This window comes from Gekko japonicus, unplaced genomic scaffold, assembly GCF_001447785.1.
Source record: "Gekko japonicus isolate JY-2015 unplaced genomic scaffold, Gekko_japonicus_V1.1 scaffold922, whole genome shotgun sequence".
Classification (NCBI taxonomy): Eukaryota; Metazoa; Chordata; class Lepidosauria; order Squamata; family Gekkonidae; genus Gekko; species Gekko japonicus.
Genome location: NW_015176476.1, coordinates 488,238 through 504,771, shown reverse-complemented (window position 1 = coordinate 504,771; position 16,534 = coordinate 488,238). Strand labels below are relative to the sequence as shown.

At 42.9% G+C, this 16,534-nt stretch overlaps 1 protein-coding gene and 1 long non-coding RNA gene across 2 annotated transcripts; one reads left to right on the top strand and one right to left on the bottom strand.

Moving 5' to 3' along the window:
- The first annotated feature begins 655 nt into the window (after positions 1 to 655).
- Positions 656 to 11,480, top strand: CISH (cytokine inducible SH2-containing protein). Its single transcript, XM_015427198.1, has 3 exons — positions 656 to 1,518; positions 9,490 to 9,716; positions 10,737 to 11,480. The coding sequence occupies exons 1-3, from the start codon at positions 1,472 to 1,474 to the stop codon at positions 11,237 to 11,239; spliced, it is 777 nt and encodes a 258-aa protein (XP_015282684.1). The 5' UTR covers positions 656 to 1,471; the 3' UTR covers positions 11,240 to 11,480.
- LOC107123855 lies at positions 6,605 to 10,349 on the bottom strand. The gene is made up of 3 exons (XR_001482959.1): positions 10,212 to 10,349; positions 7,157 to 7,302; positions 6,605 to 6,959 (listed from the first exon to the last, which is right to left on the bottom strand). It is a non-coding gene; the product is annotated as an uncharacterized LOC107123855 (long non-coding RNA).
- Positions 11,481 to 16,534: the final 5,054 nt, after the last annotated feature.

Sequence of the window (16,534 nt, the reverse complement as noted above, 5' to 3'; positions counted from 1 at the left end):
GAAAAGCTGGTGAGACTTCTAGTTTTGTGCGTAACATCGCTTGTTCTTTGCACGGCATTTTGTATGCTGTCTGAAATGGTGCTGCTTCATCCTTCCAAACTGCGACCCAAGCCTCCCCCATGTGCGTTGCCTGTATACGTGGGGCGGCAGCCCTAGGAGAGCCCAGTTTTCTTATTAGGCGGAAAGGTGCGGGAAAGAACGGAAATTTCCGATGAAAACTTGTCTATAAAGTCGCGATTCGTCTGTGAAAGCAGACTTCCGTTTGTGGCACGAACAGACTCATAAGGAGGCTGCTCGCTGCCGGTCCATTCAAGGCGGAGGAGTATATGAAATGCCGCTCTCCCCACCCTTGCCGAGCGCTCTGGGAATTGTCGGAGGGGTTCACAGGAACAACCATCTCTTGCCACATGGCCCGCCTCGCCCACTGCCCCCGCCCTCCCCTCTGCATGTGTGTCGGCGTGTGCGTTTCTCAGTAAGTCTGCAAGGCTACGCTCATTACAGCATTTCGCGTCATTCGCCTCTGATTGGCAGAGCTCCGAGTTCCAGCCCCGCCCTCCTTCACTCTGATTGGCAGAACTGTGCGGTCCAGCCCAGCTTTCCTGGAAAGTTCTTGGAAATCTATCAAAGGTATTTCCTTGAACACAGAGGACGACAGCAGCCAATTCTGGCCAGCCCTGAAAACAAGTAACAACTTTTCAGCTGGATCCCTGGAAGGAGCGGCTCGATCCTTCTCTAGCATTTTCTCTTTTCCCGTAGGGAAAACAAAGATTTGGATTATTGGGGGTATTATTTTGACCCCTGCAGAGCAAACCTGACATCAAGATACCTATTACGGACAAATCTATTTATACTTTTTTGGGGTTAATGTCGGAACAGTGATATGAATACAATACAATTCCAGGAATCCACCACTTCCTGGAATAGCTTAAAAGGGGCAAACAAAAGATTACTTAGTAGCGTTTTCCCCCCAGAACTGTATTACTCCGGGAGCCAGCGCCGAAGGTAGCTGCGGCAGTTCTCCGTTCAACTTCTTCCGTACAGAGAGACTATTTATTGAGATATATTTATAATTATTCATTTTTCTTTCTTTTTTTACTGGCGATTTTAACGCCACTAGGAAGGAGGTTTTTTTCTCCCCTAAGTACTCATTTTCTTTTACTTCGGTAATTTAAATATCATTTATATTACGTTTTTTTTTTACTTGCCACAGCAAGAGTGTGTTGGGAAACGGCTGCGGTCAGGCGCGTTCTTCAACGCAGAACTCGCTGAACGATCAGTAAAGATTTCCTGGATACCCCAATTTACTTTATTCGCTGTGGGTGACCTCCAAGGTGCTCTTGAGAATCTGTGTTGGGATAGATCCGACCTCTTCTCCGCAAGCTACTTAACTACTGACTTGTGTTACTCCTGCTGGGAACAAAGAAGATAACCAATAGTGGGAGAGCTGTTTCCCGGTTCCTCCGAAGACTTAATGCTCTTTCCTTGGTCCTGGAGTGACATGATCCTCTGTGTTCAGGGGTAAGATACATTTCAGACTTTACTTTGTAAAGAGGAGTAAACATAATTGTCTCTTGTGGGTTCTATGGGACAAATTCTGAGCGTCAGTTTGTATAAAATAAGTGAAGTTTCCATGCATAGCAGTGGGCTGAAGTTAACTTACATTAGCCAAAGGTCAGTCTGTCTGCCTATCTGTCTTTCCTTCTTTTACTGCCACCATCCAGGTATTTCAGGTGATAAAACAATACAAAGCACCTTTTAATGTTTTAAGGGAGAGAGGCAGGAAGAGAAGTTTGTTGATGTTCATGCTGTTTTCTTTATAACTGGCTTTAAAATTATATTGCAAACAGTGTGTATTAACAATAAATTGGATAACTAAACCTGCAGGAAAATTCCCTATGAGCCATTACAGAGCACTCTACTATGAACAGAAATGAATATCTGATTTTAAACTATTTTCTCGGAGCAAAGTTTTGAAAAATATACATAGATTTCTTCATGTGGGTAGCTGTGTTGGTCTGAAGCAACAGAACAAAGTTTGAGTCCAGTGGCCCCTTTGAGACCAACAAAGTCTAATTCTGGGCATAAGCTTTCATGTGCATACACACTTCATCAGATACACTGAAACAGTTTCCCTCAAGCCTTACATATAGGTAGAGAGAGGGTGGGGGTAGTTGCCAGAAAGGGTTAGTTAGAGTTAGGATGCATCTTGACTCTAACTAGCCCTTCCTGGCAACTAACCTCCCCCTCTCTAATTATATGTAAGGCTTGAGGGAAACTGTTTCAGTGTATCTGATGAAGTGTGTATGCACATGAAAGCTTATGCCCAGAATTAGACTTTGTTGGTCTTAAAGGTGCCACTGGACTCAAACTTCGTTACATATATTTCTGAAACTGGTAACAGTGGATCTACCCAAGACTGTGTGTTTGGGACAGGGATGGTAGTTGGGACTGTGATGGTGTGTGCCACAGACACATAGGTGTGCAAGTCACATCTAGCCATATAACTTGTGCATTGGGAAAATTAAGGACAGAGCTCACGAATGTTCCATTTTGGCTAGATGCTTTCTTAGTTTTATCACGCAATTGGGAAACTGCAGCTCATGTCAGATTCAAGTCCCGTAGCACCTTAAAACCAACAAGAGTTCCAGAGGATAAGCTTTTGAGATTTCAGAAACTCTCAGAAGCTTCTACCCTGACACTCTTGTTCTTCTCTAAAGTACTACTGGATGAAAATCTAAGTGTTCTACCAATGCAGCTGCCTTCTGAAACCACAGCTCATATGTAAATGTGTATTTTGTCATGTCAGTCTAGCAGTTGCTGTTCCTTGGGGGCCACTGGGGATATAAACAGCTGTATTTGCAACCAGTGCCTTGTTTACAGTATTTTGTTTGGCCTTTTTACACATATAAAAATGCCAAAAATGCAGACCTGGCCCTATAGCTGTTAAAATCAAGTCTAATTTTAAGCCATGGAAATAAAAGGAGACATTAGCAATGTTTTTTCCTCTCCATTTTTAACTTGATGTGGGGATTTCCACCTCCTCCTTCTGGGTTTCAGCTTCATTCTAGTGCTGATAAGACACCACAGTTATTTTCCTGTTTCTCAACTCTATGTACTTGAAATGTGACTTGTGTGGCAGGAATATATCTGATTCCCTTACCCCTGTTGCTTCATAGTTCATTTGGCTTGGCTCTTGTGTTGAGACTTCATTGCACTTCAGAAATCTTGTACAGTTTAGAAGCCAGTTGTGCCCTCCTTCTTCAGACAGAACTCCCAAGGGAATTTGTAGAAATTGCCCGCCCCCCCATAGAGCATAGTGCTGGGGAAATTTTCTTATTTGATGTATTGCTGTGGAAGTTTCATTGTGCAAGGGAGTAAGTGATAACGTTTACAAAATCGCTACATTATTCTGTGTACATCTTTGCATCTGAGTCATTATTGTCACATAAATATTCAAAAATATGCCCAGTTTACTAATCACTGGTCTCTCATGCACTCAGATCTAATCACACACAGCCTCTCATATCTCCAGAGTTTCTTCATTCTTGCTCTGTCTTTCTGTTACACCCTGGAGATGCCCTCTCTGATAGAATTCCACTTGGTTCCCCACTTGTCCCTCCTTGCTGAACAGTCAAGAATCTTGGGAGTCTTGATGTCCCTTTTCTCCAAGGAGATGCAGACAAAAACCCACCGATGCTGCTGTATTTTCTCACATGTAACACAGCTCCCCCCAAACAAGAATGCAGTTTTTGTTTGTTTACAGTGTAAAAACTACAGCAGTAAAGGCAACAAAGTTCTTATAAGTTAGTTACAGGTGGTAATAAGGATTAAGGCAATCAACAGTGCAATCCTAAACAGAGTTACAAATTTCTAAATCCACTGAAGGGTATAACTCTTAGAAGGGTATAACTCCCCTTAGGATGGCACTGTAAATTTCAAAACATAACAGGATCCACAGAGATTTTCAAATTTTATTTGTAAATCCAAACACTTTTACTTGCAAGGTGCTCCTGTTGATGCCCTGGTTGACCTCTGGAATGAGGAAATGACCTGGACAGTTGACATGATAGCTCCCAGGTGCCCTCTCTCAGGTGTTAGAGCCCAGGTAGCCCCTTGGTGGTTCTGACTACTGTAGTGTGTGCCCTAGTTACACCTAGATTAGATTACTGCAGCGTGCTCTACATAGGGCTGCCCTTGAAAAGTGTTCAGAAACGCTGCAGCCAAGATGTTGACTGGAGTGGTTCATGGGGACCATATCACTTCAGTCTTAGCCACGTACACAGATTTCCAGTTTGTTTCCAAGGTTTGGTCTTGACCTTCAAAGCCTTATGTGGTATGGAACCAACATACCTGCAGGGCTGCCTGATCCCTTATGACCTTGCTCAACCATTATGGTACTCTTTGGAGGCCCTGTTTTGGGTGCCCCCACTTTGTGAGATTAGGTGGGTGGCAACCCAGGAGAGGGCCTTTTCAGTCATGCTGCCAAAGCTCTGGAACTCTCTCCTCAAGGAGATTTGTCTGTCGCCTTCTGTTGCTGCCTTCCACCAGTGGGTGAAGATTTTTTTGTTTTGTGCGGCATTCCCTCAATGATCTCTCCTTCCTAACCAAGATTTTATGTTTTGTATGTATTTTAACTGTTTTATGTATAATTTACTTGCTTTTTAACTCTCTTAAAAGTTGATTTAATGAGGTATATTTGGAAGAGGGGTTTATTTTAATGGTTTTATAATATATTTTACCATGTATGCTTTAAATTGTTAGTTGCCTTGGCAACTCTTTTAAGGGCAGAAAGGTGGGATATAAATTTTGTAAATAAATAAATAGTAAACAAATCCCTCCTCACAGTACGCATAGCATACAAACAACTACTGGGATGGAACATATTTGTGTTCTTTTGAAATCCTAATGGCAATATCTCTGTGAGGAAAACATATCTTCGCATACATGCACAGAAAATAAAGAGGGTGCATGGGAAATCAGTCAAAACTGTGAATATTCCCTAAGTCATAAGAACAGACATGCAGAATTAGATCAATTGCTCGTCTAGTCTCAGATCCCCTTTTTTGTGCAGTGGCATGAAAGCAGGGCACAGAGACCTGAGATGTCCTCTGTTGCTGTCCCCAAGCAGGGCCACATTACGACTTTCGTGGGCCCCAGGCACTTTTGCCTTCATGGCCCTTTCCCACCATAATAATCTCAATATTAAAAATTATTTTATGTAACTTAAAATACTTCAACATTTTTTTCAGTTTTAGGCAAAATGTAATAAATTTCCGTGGTCCCTAAACATTTCATTTTTTCCCTGATGCAAGAAAAAAGTTAAAACATTTTATTTGCCTCTAAAAGTTCACTTTATTCCTCCTGGTTTTATAAGAAATTAAAACATTTTCATGGGCCCCTAAAAGTACCGTGGGCCCTAGGCACTGTGCCTACTGTGCCTACTGGATAAGTTGGCCCTGCCCCCAAGCACTGGAATTTAGAGGGTTTCTGCCTCTGAACATGGAGGCTCCAGCTAGTTATCATGGCTAATAGCCTTTTAATGGACTGAGATAGCTCCATGAATGTAAACCCCTTTCATTCTGGCATATCTGCCCTGTGTACTGTGGGAGCACACTATGTACAGTCTTCTCAGTATGTGTGAACAGGGCAATGTGTGTATTTTCCAGCTTCACTGTGCAGAAATGCATACTCTAAAAAATCTGGAGTTTCTGACCGTGGGTGCTACAGCTGGAAAATACACATTCTGCACTGTTCACACAATATGGTGACTGTGCATATCTCACATAGCACACTTCTCTGGTATACACCCAGGGGTCATTTCGTAGAAAAAGAGCTAGGGGGACTCATTAGCATAACTCATTAGCATATGCCACACCCCCTGACATCACTGGAAGTGTGTCCTCCCCACAGCCGGCGGCGACCTCCAGAGGGCACCAGCAGGGAGCTCCAGGCCCCGCCCTCCTGCACCTCACCCGGGGGGGATGGCGTCCCCCCGCATCCCCCCCCAAATGACCCCTGTATACACCAAATCTTAATGACAGAAAAGACCTTTTGCCTAATCCATCTTTAAAGTCAGTTTAACTAGTGGCCATCATAACATCCCGTGGCCCCAAGCTCTGCAAGGCAGCTATGTTTTGTGTAAAGAAGTATTTCCTTTCCTCTGTTCTTCTGTTTTCTTTGGATGCGTGTGAATTCTAGTATTGTGGGAGGGAGGAAAAATTCTCTATCCACTTTCTCTAATTCATGAATAATTTCATAAACCCTTATCATGTCTCCATTTAGTCATCCTTTCTCTAAACTGGAGCACCTTAACCTTTCCCACTAGGTGCTTCAACCCCTTGATCATGTTGGTTGTTACCTACTGTGCAATGTGTTATCATGTCAGGATTTCCCAGTTAGTATTTCTCCTGCTTTGAAAAGGGAGCTAAGAGATTGCACAAGATTAAAAAAGAAACAGCTTAGAGCTGCAGCAGTTACCTCTGCTGAAAGAAACCATCACAACAGAAAAATCTGCTGGATGAAACTCAGACATAAGTTTATTCTTTCTTTTTTAATAAGTTTGTTCTTGCAAGAGCCACCGAGAAGGACTTTTTATTGTGGATGAAAGGTGAGGTCCAGTACAAAGCTTTCAGCGCTAGTGGGTACCTATATAAAGCCATGCCTGCTTTTAGCCCTGTGAGTCACATTTGTTATTGAATGTGCTGCCATCCTGAAGCAGACACTAATGGGCACATTCCAGACTGATGTGATTTCTTTTTGACAGAATTCTCTTGAATTTCCTTTTGGGGAAGATGCAGAAGCTTGTAACTCAGAAAAAGTGGGTTTTAAAAAGGAAATAAATCAATTTGCAAATCCTTTTTGGTTGGTATTACTTTCGACAAGCCCTTCCTTGATGCAGCTGTAGACTCCTGTACTGAACAGGGTGACTTGAAGCAGGTCAAGTGGTAGGTTGAGGCTGCCTGGGGAGAAAAAGAATAACCAGACTAGTGATGAAGGTAGGATCCTTATGTAACCTTATTCCCCCCCCCCGCCCCCAACACTTCTGTCAGGATATTGTTAACACTGCATGCAATAAATGCCATGGCTTTATACAAGCCATTAAGAGGCTGTATAAGGAAAGCAGGAAGGTATGGAATTTTCCGAAAGGGACTCATACCTTTTGCATGGCTGTATGTGTGCTCTTTCAATTCTGCAGGTAAAATACATAAGTACAGTTGAAGTTTATGAATGAATGTCCAGATTACAGAGTTCTGTCACATGGATGGGTACAGCCTAGTGGGCAGTTGGAACAGGGGAACAAATCTGGCAAGGGAACAGAAGCAGAAGCCAAGGCCAGACCTAGGCATTAGTAAGGCAAACATAAATCCCACCACAGGCATCCCCAGCTCTTGTACATCCTTTTTGTTATTGTTGCTGTTTTCCAACACAAATAGTATCCATTCTGTCTTACTGCAGCATATTATAAAACTGAAAGCAAAGTAAGCTTATACTATGGAAAAATTTGTTGGTCTTCAAGGTGTTACTGGACTCAGATCTTGTTTTTTTAAATAAAACTTTTAAAACACTGAGTTCAGTTTCAAGTTAACCACTGCCTCCTAGCCATCGGTTAAGATCTTCAGCAAAGGGCTCTTTTGCCGCTGCCTCCAGATGTTAAGTGGGTGGCCAGCAAAGATAGGGCCTTCTTGATAGCGGTGCCTCTTCTTTGAAACGGCTTCCCCATAGCTACTTGCTGGGACCTGGCTTGAATAGCTTTAAGTACCATGTGAAAACTTTGTTATTCACCCAGGCTTGTGACAGAATTGGGTGTTCTTTTGTTTGTTTTTGTTTTACTTGTTTTTGAACCAGTGCTTGGTCACTACTTAAAACAACCCACCCCCTCTTTTTACTATTATTATTTTATGTTGTAAATTTTACTCCATCAAATCATTGATATAAATTACAGAGATTTCCAGTTTTTTTAAAAAAGAAAATGAACAAATACATTGGTTGTACTACTTTCAAGATTTGCCAAGATATAATTGCTAAACTGTCAGTTAACACTTAAAATAAAATCATAAACTCTTTTGATTGCTGACTGTTTGGGATGTTTTAATGTAGCTTCCAGCCCCATATATAAGGGGGAAAGTACAATGCCCTTCCCTCAAGCTCCATAGATAAGATACTGTTGACATTTGGTAGCAGTAATCTGGCTGTATTACATAAATGAGGTTCTTCAGGTGGCTGGAAGCACCACAGGTTTGCCATGTGATCAGGTCAGCTGCCATGCTGCCAAATGGTTATTTGAAACCATCTTCCAAGAAGTGTTGCTTTAGCAACTGATCACCACGTCTATAGCTTTAACATTCCACTGAATAGTGAGATCTCCATTATGATTGAGAGCTGGGTAGACAGAGGATATCTAGATTTCCAGAAATTTTTGACAAAAAAAGTATTCAATCTCTTTCATTTTCATTGGTTAGTTTTACTATATCAATATTTGTCACTATTAATACTGCCATCATTAATAATGATTCATTAATTAGGCACTGTGTTACCTGACTAGAAACATTTATGTCTGAAACACAATGGTATATAGAGCACTTGAAGAGGTTTAGCTGTTAGTATTTTCTAGTATTTACAAAATTATATTTTTATGGGCAGTGGGCACTTTCAGAAATTATGAGAAAGAAACAGACTGAGCCCAAATATCTAAGGCTGCTTGTATTTTCCCCTCTTTATTTAGGCTCACATGAAAGCAGTATGAAGGGGAAATGTCATGTTCCCCTGCTTTAGTGCCACAGCAACAATCCACTACCTACCTGGGGATCTCCTGGAATTACAGCTGCTCTCCAGATAACAGAGATCAGTTCCCCTGGAGAAAAATGGCTGCTTTGCAAGGTGGACTCTATGGCATTATATCCCATTGAGGCCTTTCCCTTCCACAAACTCCAGGCTCCCCAGGCTCCATGCCCAAATCTCCAGGAATTTCCCAAAACCAGATTTGGCAACCCTACCCAACAGGTAGTATTTAAAGTAAATTAAGGATGCTTGGAGATCCAATCACATAATTGAGGCCTTAGCTGCGTGGGTGTTAAGTGAGGGGGTCATTTCACTGGAATATTGTGAAAGCTTGATTTGACACTACAAGTGCTGTTAGGCAGGTTACTTGTATGCCTTCTGGTATAAAAGAAGGCAATATTCCAAGGACAGAGAGGTAAAAATCCATAGGTGCAGAAGGATAAAGTGTGTCATTTGCCTGAGGATGTGGTGGATGAGTACTTCAGTGTATGATATTTCCTTCCTTCCTTCCTTCCTTCCTTCCTTCCTTCCTTCCTTCCTTCCTTCCTTCCTTCCTTCCTTCCTTCCTTCCTTCCTTCCTTCCTGAACTTATGTAGAGCTCTGTTTATGCAGTTTAGCATGCTGTATCACAATAACTTAGTAGGGAGTAACCCAATGATGCAATCTGGTGCCAGCCAAACTAAAAAGCATACAAAATGTTCTTCTTTTCAGACCCCATCCTTTGCTGGCAGAGGAGAAAATCAGGAGACTATCGCTTGGGGCTCTTGCTGTGAATGTGTCAGAGCAAGTAATGCAGCCTCTGTCAGTCACACCCTTCCAAGAAGAGTCCGTTCCTGCCTTTGTGGCACCCACGCTAGAGAGCAATCCGCCTCAGCCACGAGATCCAGAAGAGGATCTGTTGTGCATTGCAAAGACCTTTTCATATTTGCGAGAATCTGGTAAGAGCCCACATCAACATTTGTGTTTTACAACTGGAACCTACTATGTTCTAAGGCTGCAAGTAGCAAGAAACTGGAGCTCTGCCTCTGTCTGCAGCTGAATGACACTTGTGATAGCACCCCCGTACTGAAGGCAGAGATGAGCCAAAATGGCCCTTTTAATTTGTTTTTACTCCATATATTGTCACAATCCTGATTTGCTTCATTTTGTTGCTATTCATGTTCATGTTCCATTTCTTTTATGCCATTTATATGTTACATGCCATTTACGTGGAAGCAATGCAAAAATAACGCTAAGAATACATTAAATGAATAGGAAACATTCAGTGTGAGAAAAGGGAAACTGGTGTGAAAATAAAGACACGTGCCCAAAAATGAGAAACAAAATCAAAATTAGAATCTTTGAATTTTCAGAAGAGCTCAGTGTTAAGCATGCTCTTTTAACAAGCTGGCTCTGTGATACAGCCGGTATGATGTAGTGAATAAAGTGTTTACCTTGGAACACAGAGACCTGGATTCAAATCCTCAGTCAGCCATGAAGTTCTCTGTGTGGCTTTTGACCAGTCCATCTGTTTCAGCCAGATTGGTGTAGTGGTGAGACCCAGGTTCAGATCTCCAGTCTGCAGTGGGAACTTGCTGGGTGACCTTTGGCCAGTCACACACTCTCAGTCTAACCTTCTTCACAGAGTTGCTGTGAGAATGAAATGGAGGCAAGGAGAATGATGTAAGATGCTTTGGGTTGCCACTGGGGAGAAAGGCAAGGTATAAATGAAGGAAATAAATAATTTTATCTCACAGTATTGTTGGTTAAAATAAGGAAAACCCCATGTATACCACCTGAGCTTATTGGCGGTTAGGTACATATGTGATAAGATAGGTAAATAAATGTTCTTCCCCCATGTTTCTTATATTCTGTTCTGCACATATATTAAGGATGCCTTCTTATGAACCATCTGTATTTTTCTCTAGATTTTGTATCTTCTACTTGAAAGTCACTCTCATTCTTGGACTTTCTTCTAGGCTGGTATTGGGGCTCTATCACAGCCAGTGAAGCCAAACAGCAGCTCCAGAAGATGCCTGAAGGCACCTTCCTGGTGCGGGACAGCACTCATCCAAGCTACTTGTTCACACTGTCAGTGAAAACCAACCGCGGGCCCACCAACGTGCGCATCGAGTATGCTGACAGCAAGTTCCGGTTAGACTCCAACTGCCTCTCCAAACCTCGAATTTTGGCCTTCCCAGATGTGGTCAGCCTGATCCAGCATTATGTTCTTTCCTGCACGGTGGAGAGCAAGAGCGATGCTCCTTATCCCCCGCCTATGCCCTCACCACCCTTGCAAAAAGAGATTGCAGCCTCGGCAGTGCACTTGAAACTGATCCGTCCGCACAGCCACAAGAACAATGCACCAAGCCTGCAGCACCTCTGCCGGCTACAGATCAACAGATCCACTGCAGAGGCAGACCACTTGCCTTTACCAAAGAGAATGAAGGACTATTTGAAGCAGTACCCTTTCCAGCTTTGAGGTGCTGCCAGTTTGCCCCAGAAAGACAATAGAAGCAAAATAAAATCCAGATGGGACAGTAACATGGCTTTGTCCCACTGAAGTGGTGTGGTATTAAGTGGGCACAACAAATAAATGGCCATCAGAAGAGATTGTGTCTATTATCTCTTCCCCTTTTGTTCCCACCTACCCTAATTTCATTCCTGTGTTAGGGAGGGGGCTGCTAGTACCAATGACATTTACATGGTACACAATTCCAATGCCCTGGGGAGAGGGCTTCTCTCTGTCTCTCTCTGTCTCTCTTTTTTTCTGACTGTGGCTTTGAGAAAAACTCTTGGCATGTGCACACTACTTGAATTTCAGAGATGCCATGATACCAGGAATGTTAGAGCATTGTTACTGTCATTATTTATTTCCATGGTAGTTGTATTATCTTATTATGGGGTGGTGGTGGTGAATACAGGTTCCACTTAATTTTCTGGGCCTAGCCTTCTCCATAGTCTGCCATGGTTCATTTCTACCAAGAGTATGTGAAAGTTTGGGCACCAGTAAAAAAACAAACAAAGAGAGCATAAAAACAAGTCTCACCAATGTGGCACACAAATTAGTAAGTTTCCTCTCAAATAAGCTTATTAGGCATCTCCCAGTCCCCTTCTACCCTTTCCTTCTTTGAAGAGGACACTCCTATTCTGAATCAACAGATCAGATCGTCATGATTTTTTTAAAAAATGTCAGCGTGGAGGCCCCTGTATACCTTCAGATGAGGCTTAAAGTTGGTGTTTGCCTTGAAGGGATGATGACACCTCAACCCAACCTCAGTGTAAATCTAACTCTGCTAAGCTACAGCAACAGCAAACTTTTAAAATGTGTAAATATTTATTTATTTATTCCTTTGGTGAAGGAACCCTGCAAAAAACAGGCCATCTGTCTCTCATGATTCTTACAGGGTTAACCCTCCTATCGACCATTTTAAGGTCATTAGATCACCAGTCTGTTACCATCATGTGGCTTCAGAAAGAACTGAATGCTGCTGTGTTATTCACCTTGTTATTTTCTAGCAGAGTCCTGAATTACAGGCTAAAGTCAGTATTGCTTTTTTTGCATAGTATACTGGAATCAAAAACCCCTTAATATCCTTTATGATTTTGTTAAAGTTGGTGGACACTTATTAACTTTGGTTCTGACTTGTGGAAAACAAGAGGGGGGGGGGAAGAACTAGGTGTTCCCCTAGGTTTTACCTTTTGTATATGCCACATCCAGTCATCCCTAATGCCCCTTGTCTGTGCTAGGGAGGAGATCAAGTCCCAGGGTGGACTGTGCAAGAGTAAGGATGATCCCTTGGCATTAATACTGCTTCCGACTGCTTCCTCATCTTCATGACATGTGAAAGCAGAGAATCCACATGGTTGGAGGTGATAGTTGCTCTCCACGAAGCAGAGTCACACCCTAACCCAGTGGCCTTAGAAGGATGCAACTCATCTTAGGATGGCAATACAAATCCTCAGGACACTTATGGTATTTCATAGGCCCCTAGGGTTGAGTTTGTCAGAGGGGGGGATGTATACAAAGGGATATGGTCTTTGGGTAACCCGAAGGAAACATGGGCCCTTCCGCTCCCAATTTTGCTCTGATCAGCCGTCCAGCATGTTTAGTCAGTGTCCATTTCTTTTCATGTTTTTATAGGATTTATTGTATTTCTAGTTTCATTTTGGTTACTTTGATAATTAACAGAATGCATGCATGTATGATGTCTGGTTTGTTGATCACTGAGCTCTCCCCCTTTCGTGTGCCACAGCAAGGGGCCAGAACAAGACAGATGAATGAGAAAAAATACACACAAGAAAATACAATAAATGATATTTTTAAATATAAAGCTATTCTAAAGTTTTCTTCTTTTGTTGCTTAGGAAAAAATGCTTTGAAGAATAATAGATTTTTAGATATTACAGTTCTCGGTACTGGCACTGATGTAGCTACTTCTTTCATGTGACTATAAGATGGTTTCCTAGTTTGTGACATTGTCATTGTGCTTCAGAGCAGTAAAAACCATAAGAACAATAAATATTCCAGATTCTTCAGGGGAAGTAATTAAAGCAAGTTTAGAATGTTGAGGAGTCTTGCATTCCAGCCGAGTATAAGCCAAGCCTTCTGATGAGTGTTGTACATTTGAACATAGTGTTGCTAGAATACTCTTTGTCTTTTGTTGGAGAGAAATGTCAGTAGCACATTGCAGTGCACAGGTTCTGCAGTAGAGTTTGAAGGCAGGAACTGGGTGGGAGATGCTCCATTATTGATTTGGGAACTACTAATTACTTGTTGCCTGAAGGCCCAATGCACAGAGTAGATGCACTCAATGTGGGAAACCACAGCATAATATTAAGCCCAATTTCTGACAGCAATGACTACGCCAGCTGTCTCTCCCACCAGCTTATTATGTTAAACGCTTAGCTCTAAAGTAGTTTGGCTGTGCCTTCCTACTTGGTCAGTGCCTCACAGAATCACAGAGAACAGTTCTTGATATCAACTCAGCTTGGAGACAGCCTATCCTGATGGTGCCAGACCCAAATTACAGCAGTATTCTCTGGCTCACAGGCTTCCATAAGCACCAAGAAGAAGCCTGCTGGATCAAACCAGTGGTCCATCTAGTCCATCAGCCTGTCTCTCTCAGTGGTCAACTAGTCACTCTGGAGGGCTAACAACAGGGCATAGCAACCAGTGCCATCCTTTATGTTGCCTCCTGGCATTGTTGCCTGCAGGCCCATAGCCAGGATTTTTTTAAATTCAGGGGGGCTTTAAATAAGTCAGCCCCCCCCACACACACACCCCTGAACAACCCCCAAGGGAGTGCCTGGGCTGGATGGGAAGTCGAGGGGGGGCTTGGCGGTAAGTCAGGGGGCCAGGCCCCGAGATGCCCCCCACTGTAGCTACGGGCCTGGTTGCCTGGCATAGTGGCAATGACAGCATGAGGTAGGCTCACATCTTCATATTCAGTGAATCTATTTTTAATTGGAACCTATTTTAAAATGGAAGATTAAAGTAATGAGTAGAGTTGCCAGCAGTTGCCATGGTCTGGGAACTTCTGGGAGTTTGATGGGGGCAGCATAGCATCACTTGTGGGTGAAGTGCAATCATGCCTCTCAGCCCCACCCATCTCACAGGGTGTCTGTTGTGGGAAGGGGAAAGGAAAGGAGATTGTAAGCCGCTCTGAGACTCCTTCAGGCAGTGAAGGGCAGAGTATAAATCCAGTCTCCTCCTCTTCTTTCTAGGAATTGCTGGAAACTCTATGGTAAGACCATAAAGCTTCTGGCAATACCTAATTATTTATTTATTAGATTTTTAAATATATATATTTATTTTTATTTATTTATTAAATTAGACTGGTGTCACTTCTGGGTTTTCCCTGGAAGTAACATCACACTGTCACTGATGGAGTTTTTCAAAACATTTTCCCCCACTGGCTGCAGGTGGGCAAAGTAGACAGGAGTGGGGGAACCCTACTATCAACCCATTTTGGATCAATTGCTGTTGCTTAAATAACAAAGCCACTTTGCAAGAGGCTTTTGAGTATTATTCCTTCCTTACCTCTTAAAACAATGAGTGAGGATAAGAGGAAAAAGAACCCTTCCAGTCTTCATAATGTCTGAGAAAGATTCTAACACGCAGATTCATGAGTCATTTCCCCTCTTACCCAGAGGTCATTTCGGGGGGGATCGCAGTTCCCCCAGGTGGGGTATGGGGGCGGGGCACATGACGAAGCCCCGCCCCCTGCTTCCGGCCGCCCCGCTTCCAGCCCTCATTCAGCCAGGAGGAGGCAGGAGAAGAGGGAGGGTAAGTTGCTTCCTCCCTGCCTCTCCCCACCCCTGCCTGCCTGGGGCCAGGGAGGGCCTTGGCGGGGCTTCCTCGCACTCCCGCTGGCTTGCAGGTCCACCGCCGGCCCGGTGATGTCAGGGGGTGTGGCATATGCTAATGAGTTATGCTAATGAGTTCCCGTAGCTCTTTTTCTACGAAACGACCCCTGCTCTTACCTATGTGCCAATGACACGCACAGGGAAAAGTAGAGTCCAAAGAAACCCTAGCTTGAAATAGTGATCCTGGTGTCAGCACAAGACACGGAATAAGATCCCACTACAGCAACATATAATGGCAAATGCTCTGGAAGCTAAATGTTAAATCCCACCCTTGTCATTGCAAGAGCAATTTATCTCAACCATTTAGAATAGCCTTCTTATAGAAGTATCTGTCTGGGGTCACTGATAGAGACCATAAGCAATTGTTCACACATTGGTATGCATACATTTTGGTACCAGGCTAAAGCGCTATAATGGAGAGGAGAGAAATGGTTAGTGCCCATGTTTCCTTTCACGGGTGGTGAACTAGAAGCCCGGAGAGAGAAAAAAACTGATTTGAGAGTGCCAGAGTCATAAGAGAATGTACAGCTTATCCCTTATGGATAATTTGCTAGCTTCCAATTCAGACTGAATTTATTTATACCGCTGAGTTATAAATTTCTGAAAACAGAGGTGTGAATGGAACTGCTGCCTGCCTTTTAAGAAGAAGAAGAAGAAGAGAAGAGATTGGATTTATACCCCGCCCTTCACTCGGAGTCTCAGAGCGGCTTACAAACTCCTTTCCCTTCCCCTCCCCACAACAGACACCCTGTGAGATGGGTGGGGCTGAGAGAACTCTGACACAAACTGCTCTTTTTCAAGGACAGCTGTGCCAGAGCTTGTGACTGACCCAAGGTCACATCAGCAGGTGCAAGTGGAGGAGTGGGGAATCAAACCCGGTTCTCCCAGATTAGAGTCCGCACACTTTAACCACTACACCAAACTGGCTCTCTATAACAGCATGAGGGTTTTTGCTGTATTATACTGCTCCACAATTCATATGCTCTTTGCACAGTGAAACAAACAAATTAGATTAGATCAACACAGTCTGCAATATAGTATTTCCAATAAGGATCATATGCAATGTATACATTGAAAATTCTGACTAATTCCCTAATGGGAAGGATAGCGACTATAAAAATGAATATACTACCAAGAGTCCTGTTTCTAGCGCAAAACTTACCCATTCTAACAAACTATAAGTTTTTTAAGGACCTAGAAAAGATAACAAATAAATTTATTTGGCAATCTAAAAGACAGAGAATTAAAACTAAATACCTACAGGATAGCAAAATGAAAGGGGGGTTTGCACTGCCCAATTGGCAGCTCTATTATCTGTCAGCAGCAATGACATGGATAAAGGAGTGGGTTGAGTTAAAAGATGAAAGAACTTTAGCCTTAGAAGGAGGAGATCTGCCAATGGGATGGCA

Bases quoted from the DNA above. Each gene is read 5' to 3' on its own strand.
- CISH (XM_015427198.1), top strand. From the start codon at position 1,472: ATGCTCTTTCCTTGGTCCTGGAGTGACATGATCCTCTGTGTTCAGGG. The intron at 1,519-9,489 runs GTAAGATACATT...TCTTCTTTTCAG, and splicing joins ATGATCCTCTGTGTTCAGGG to ACCCCATCCTTTGCTGGCAG. The intron at 9,717-10,736 runs GTAAGAGCCCAC...ACTTTCTTCTAG, and splicing joins TTCATATTTGCGAGAATCTG to GCTGGTATTGGGGCTCTATC.